Genomic DNA, 6,000 nt, shown 5'->3' with positions numbered 1-6,000 from the left:
TCATTTTGTACAACATATGGCACAAAAGACGATGTAGTATGAAATTGTTACTTACTCATCATGCTTTCCAGACATCTCTCTCACCTTCTACCATATCTTCTGGCATCTCGATCAGTTCTTGGCCGAGAAGAACTTCACTGACGATTGCGCGATGCAAGGTGAGGGTAAGGACTTTTTCGAATCACAATCTGTAGACTTCTTTCGCCATGGTATCCATTGTTGGCCGAATGATCAAAAGTGTGTGTCTGTAGCGGACACGATTTTAGGCAGCCAGATATTGTAGTTTTTTCCCTTGGAAAGTGCTTTACGTCAGGTTGACATTTCATTCCTACCAACTCACAATAACGTTTGAAGTGCACTTTATTACTTTCAGGAAAAAAAAAAAAAAAATCTGAAGCTCTTCTTTCAGTTTTTAATGTTCCAGGAATATGCCCTTTAGGTTAAGAAAGACAATGATTAACCCTTTTAGGATTTTTGATAACTTTTATTATCATGGCGTAGTATTATCTTTGTCCGCTTATTTAGGTTCTATAACAGGTATGTAAGTCAGTTTTTTAATTAGTCAAGTCAAGGATGGACCAAAGAACACCCCAGATGCGTTTTGGAACTGGATTGTCAACTTGGCGGCTCCAAGTGGGGGCACAGGGGCGTGACTTTTTTCTTAAAGCAAATTTTAAAACTTTTTCACGCCTTCAGTTTTCAAGAAATCAGATTGAAACCTTGCGTACGGATTGTGTGTAGTTTTGGATATTTCCCAATCTTTTTTTAGATCCCTACGTGAAACCGGGGCCGGCCCCGAGGGGCACAAGTGTCCCAAGGGAGTGATTTTTTCAGAAAAAAATATGTTTTTTTCTGATTTTTGGATTCAGGTGTATGATACGGACATGTGAGTGATAAAGAGATAGCTCCCAGGGTGATTTTTTAGAATAACTTATTTGGATCTAGAATTTTCTAACTTAAGTCCGATTTTCATGCGATTTGTGGGAAATGATCAAGGAAGGATGGGAGATTTATGGAAATATATTTACTGGTTTAAATTCATCTGAGGTAATATCGGCCACGCCTCAAGAAAAATAGTAAATATTCGCCAGTGTACCTTACAATTGAAATGAGGTGCTGTGTCGTGTGGAGAGTTGAGTTTTCTTCGTCAAATGGCAACCTCGCCAAGGTCAATAAGAAACAGGAAACTGGGCCGTTGTTTTGGTAATTAAACTGTACAGTTGTGTCTGTGGCTCTGTGTGAATATGATCAGTACTCAGTGAGAATAGTGCACTCTTTGGAGCAACATGAGTGCAAAGTTAAAAGTTTTGCAGAACGAAGTCTGTAGTTACTACGAAAAGGGCATTTAGAAATAAATTTGCCTGACGTTCTGCCCCAAACAAGAATATAATATGAAGGCTAGTGAATAAATTGGAAGAAACAGATTCACTTCTGAGTAAGACAGGGAAGCATCGGACCCCACAGGCGGGTATTGTAGAGGATGTCAGTTACCGACTCCTTAGATCGCCCTAGAAATCCCTCCGTCGTTTGTTGCAAGAAACCGGCTATAGTTATCCAACATGTGATTTATGGGAGTTACCACTAATACTTTATTTGTGTTCTCAATAACACTTACTTTTATTCTGCAATTTCGCTTAAAATCCAAAATCTCATTCGAATTCTAAGGTACACTGGCGAATACTTGCTGTTTTTCTTGAGGCGTGATCGATATTACCTCGGATGAATTTAAACCAGTAAACATAGTCACATAAATCTCCCATCTTTCCTTGATCACTTGTCATGAACCACATGAAAATCGGACTTCAGTTGGAAATTCCAGACCCAAATGAAATCCGTGAGTTTTAAAACTCTCTCTCTCTCTCTCTCACGATATATATATATATATATATATATATATATATATATATATATATATATATATATATATATATATATATATATATATAGAGAGAGAGAGAGAGAGAGAGAGAGAGAGAGAGGTCACCTTTAGACTTTCAAAAATTACTCCTGACCTTAGTTTTCAAGATACAAGATTGAAATTTTGTACACATTATGAACATAACAACGTATATATATTAAATTCAGATCTCTACATGAACCTAGGCCCGGGCCAGAGGGGCACAAAAATTTCGATTTTTTTTCGAAAAGTCTCCAAGTTTTCCCCGATTTTCCCGTTCCTGGTGTACAATACGGACAAGCGAGTGGTATCGTTGGAAAGTATGCTCCATCGTGAGAAAAACAAGGTATGAACTATGATCCTACGATAAATAGTAAGGAAACAGTAGCTGTGTTAGTGAAAGTCTAAAATTTCCCTCAAAAAGTGGAAATCCTAAAAGGGTTAAGACAAGTGAATGATGATGAAAGAATTGGTGGAATGAGAATATGGGACTAAATGGGAGTGCCCTGAGGAAACCCGCGGACATGATGTTGTCCACCACAAGCTTACTTGTTCGGGAATCGAACCAGCGATCTCACGCACTAGAGGAGGTAAGCGTTCTACCATTGAGCCACCGTGCCCCTGAGGAATTTTTGAAATTGAATAAGAGAGCTGTGAACAAGGGCGCCCATCAGGAGGGACAAGATGGGGCGCTTGCCCCCCCTAAGAGGAAATCGTACTTGGAAATATCGAAAGCCCAATAGAATTTTTACATTAGTTATAGCAAAATTTGGAACTATATATGAAACCTTGCTTATATTTGCCCTCCCCTTGGAAACCACAACATGGGCGCCCTTGGCTATGAATAACGACGTCAATGTGATTATTGTGATTCATTTTGTTTCTTAATTAAAGTTACCAGATTGTGCAGTTTTACTTGATAAAGAGAAGATATATAAAAAGAATGTATAATAATAGCTTTTAAAAGACGTTTCATAACATTTTATGGTGGATTACCATCCGGAAGTTAGTACATATTTTACATCATTCCCTTAACTACTGCGCAATGAAACGTTACATGTTATAAATATTGTGCTATAAGATAGAGTTATGGTTCAGCTACAACAAAAGATACTATTCATTCCGTTGTGTCTTCTGACAAAGGTGCCGATTTCTCTGTAAATTTTTGGGGGGACCCATTCATATGCAGACGGCATATATATGAGGATTTTAAGACAAATTGCATTCAAATTATGCCAAATATTAAATATTCACAAATAGAATGAGGGAGTCCACATGAGCTTTGGGGGAGGGCGGGCCCCCCTGGCCCCTCAGGATCGGCGCCCTTGTCTTCTGATATCATAAAGGGTAACAAATGAAAGAAAATATTTGATTCGTTATACAATAAGCACATAAGATGGCACTTGCTGTCAGATCTTACTGGAAGTGCTCAGTTTTATGAAATGTTTATTTCCATGTGTAAAAGTATTTTAGAGTAACAATCTTATTACGAAATAGATAATTTGTTTGACAGTTTTTCATATTATGTTTCACATTTTATTAAAATATTAATTTACATTTAAGGAAATAGATTTTGAGAAGAAAGTTGCGAAGAACGCCATAAGGCGTTGCTGCCAAATTTGTGCATTTACTGTGCTAGTCGCAATAAGAACATTCTGGTTTCTAGCGTTGCAGTTCGAGAAGCAGAACTTAGCTGTGAATTGCGATAAGGGTCGAAAACCATTTTTTGTAGTAAGTTTCAAAGCAGAATTCCATGATTACATCCTTTATTATCTGGCATCAGTAAAACTCGACACCATCTGACAACGGCACACTATTCAAGCAGCGTTTAACATCACTGAGAACACGAATACCTAGTGATATACCTTGAATTACGTTAGGAATTTTGAAATCGGATGATACACGATAGCAACATTGCCGCTAAGTTAATCTGCCTGTCTGCCATCTTCAGTACTCGCTCTGGGTGAATCTACTAGAAAATTTTGGCGACTTTTTGTGATTTTAAAATTGGTTTAGAAACATAGCTATCATGAACAAGAATCCAAACACGAACTGCATTCAAGAGGTTTTGCATACTACTCATGTTCACTACGATCTCGTTTCAATGTATATTATCATCCTTTATTTTATCATTTGTCAAACTGGTTTCAATTATCAGTGTTTAAAAGAAACGTGTAAGTGGGTGGAATGTTCGGTTCTTTACAGTTATTTACATACTTATTTGTGCTCTTTTGAAGGTCTTATTTGGAATTTCTTCTATTTCAAAATTTATCTGTAGCATTCTTATTGTTTCACTATTGTCCGTGAAGTGATAACGGGCAATGGTATTCAGACATGTAATGGGTGTTACAATGCATGTACGTAACAGGAATACCCCAGACTGGCATTGAGATTTTTTTTTTGTAACAAAAAAATACGTATTATTTTCGTTTGCAACTACAGTTTCAGTTTCTTCAGGGAAAAAACATGTGGATAGAATAGATACAGAATTCGGAAACAACATGTTTTGGCATTGTAAAGCTTTGGTTGCAGTTGTATGTGCTTTTATCACGATACGAAGCGAGCCTGGTGAGTAAATTTACAATGAGATTTTATTAAAATTAGTAACTAAAGTGACTAAGTAAGGATTTCCTGTATAAATAATTACTGCATCATTCGAGATATGAGTTAGCCTGAAGTTTCAACTAATTTGCCGTCGAGTCAACAAACAGTGATGATTTCAGGAATGACTGGGAGAATTTCACACCTTGCGAGGTGCAAAATTCCCTTCCCGGTTATACTCATCGTGAGGTACCAGTACCTTCACAATACTACTTTAACCCCCTGTGTATTGAAAGGGCTACTCCCCTGGGGAGAAAATCTGCAATCATCATTGCTGACAAATATACCTAGGAGCTCCTCCGTGGCTAAGCGGCTAGCATACGCGCCTTTGGCGTGGGAAACCCGGGTTCGATTCCCGGCAGGAGCCCACGTGGTTCGGATTCCACGTTAATCAGTAGGTTCACATCTCATATAGCCTCGCTGCTGAAACGGACGTTAAACTCAAAATCAATTAATCAATCAATTAATTAATCAAATATACCTAGGTATGTGCAAATGTACTGTGGCCAGATTCTGAGCTTTGGCTGTCCCAAATTCAATAATGTTTGTATGTTTTCAGTTTTGAATGAATCTCGCAAGCCGAATGAATATTAAACCGAATAACAGTATGAGCATAAGTGTGAGAAAGTACTTTGACGTGCTTATCGTCTGATATCAAAGTTAAACTTAACAATAATCCACGTTCTTGAAGCACTTTGGTATCTTTCTACATTTCGATGCGTCCTTTGTTCATAGGATATTAGGTTAAAGATTTTAAGGACAAGGGTCTTCCAATCAGGAAGATTTGAAATAAATCATTTTGAATTTGTCGTCTCCGTGCACAATGTGCGCAATCAAGAAAACTTAGACGTATGAATATAAATATACAAACAAAATACGGAAAGTATCAGAGGTGATGAATATGGTCGCAGCGGAAGCTCAGCCTGGCCCCGTGATATATATACAGAGTGTTAATGAACTATAGCGACAAACTGTAAGAGATGATTCCTCACATCAAAATAAGAGAAGAAAATTCATATGGACCTATCGCGAAAAGTGCATACTTTCAAAGCGAGGGCTAACAAAATTGCGAAAAAGCTAAATTTCAATAGCTCCTATTTCGAATTCCAGAAACTGTGGATGGTGGTTATTATCAGCGTAAAGGAAGCCACTCATACACAATCCAAAAGTGAATATTTTATGAATTGTCAATAGGTGTAGAGGGTATTCCCTACAGGGTGTAATTTTCAGATATGTTTTCAATAGAGTTTTCAGATATACCCTGATTTCAAGAAGGGTCCAAAGTAGGCAGGAGGTAAACCTTGACAACAATGGACATCCAATGCTTCGGGGGAAAGGCGGAAGTGTTAGAAACCGGCAGCTCCATGCTTTTCTGTGTTCGGAATAACGTGAGCCCGACGCTCGTGAGCTCGGCACTCACGCTCAACCGGGCTCGGGCTCAATAATTGAGCGCGAGCCCGAGTGAGCGCGAGCCCAGTTGGGAGAAGTGAGCGCGAGTGCGG

The 6,000-nt window shown here is 38.4% G+C and overlaps 1 protein-coding gene across 1 annotated transcript in view; it reads left to right on the top strand.

Moving 5' to 3' along the window:
* The first annotated feature begins 4,326 nt into the window (after positions 1 to 4,326).
* Positions 4,327 to 6,000, top strand: part of LOC145694877 (multicopper oxidase 3-like) — a 92,230-nt gene continuing 90,556 nt past the window's right edge. Inside the window, exon 1 of the mRNA XM_081771585.1 lies at positions 4,327 to 4,465. Coding sequence (XP_081627711.1) covers positions 4,399 to 4,465 — 67 coding nt within the window. The 5' untranslated portion in view covers positions 4,327 to 4,398. The remainder of the gene's footprint in view (positions 4,466 to 6,000) is intronic.

Source organism: Thermobia domestica, chromosome 9 (genome assembly GCF_964235325.1).
Source record: "Thermobia domestica chromosome 9, izTheDome1.hap1.1, whole genome shotgun sequence".
NCBI classification, from domain to species: Eukaryota; Metazoa; Arthropoda; class Insecta; order Zygentoma; family Lepismatidae; genus Thermobia; species Thermobia domestica.
The sequence above is the reverse complement of the archived record's forward strand: the minus strand, read 5'-3'. Positions and strand labels throughout refer to the sequence as shown.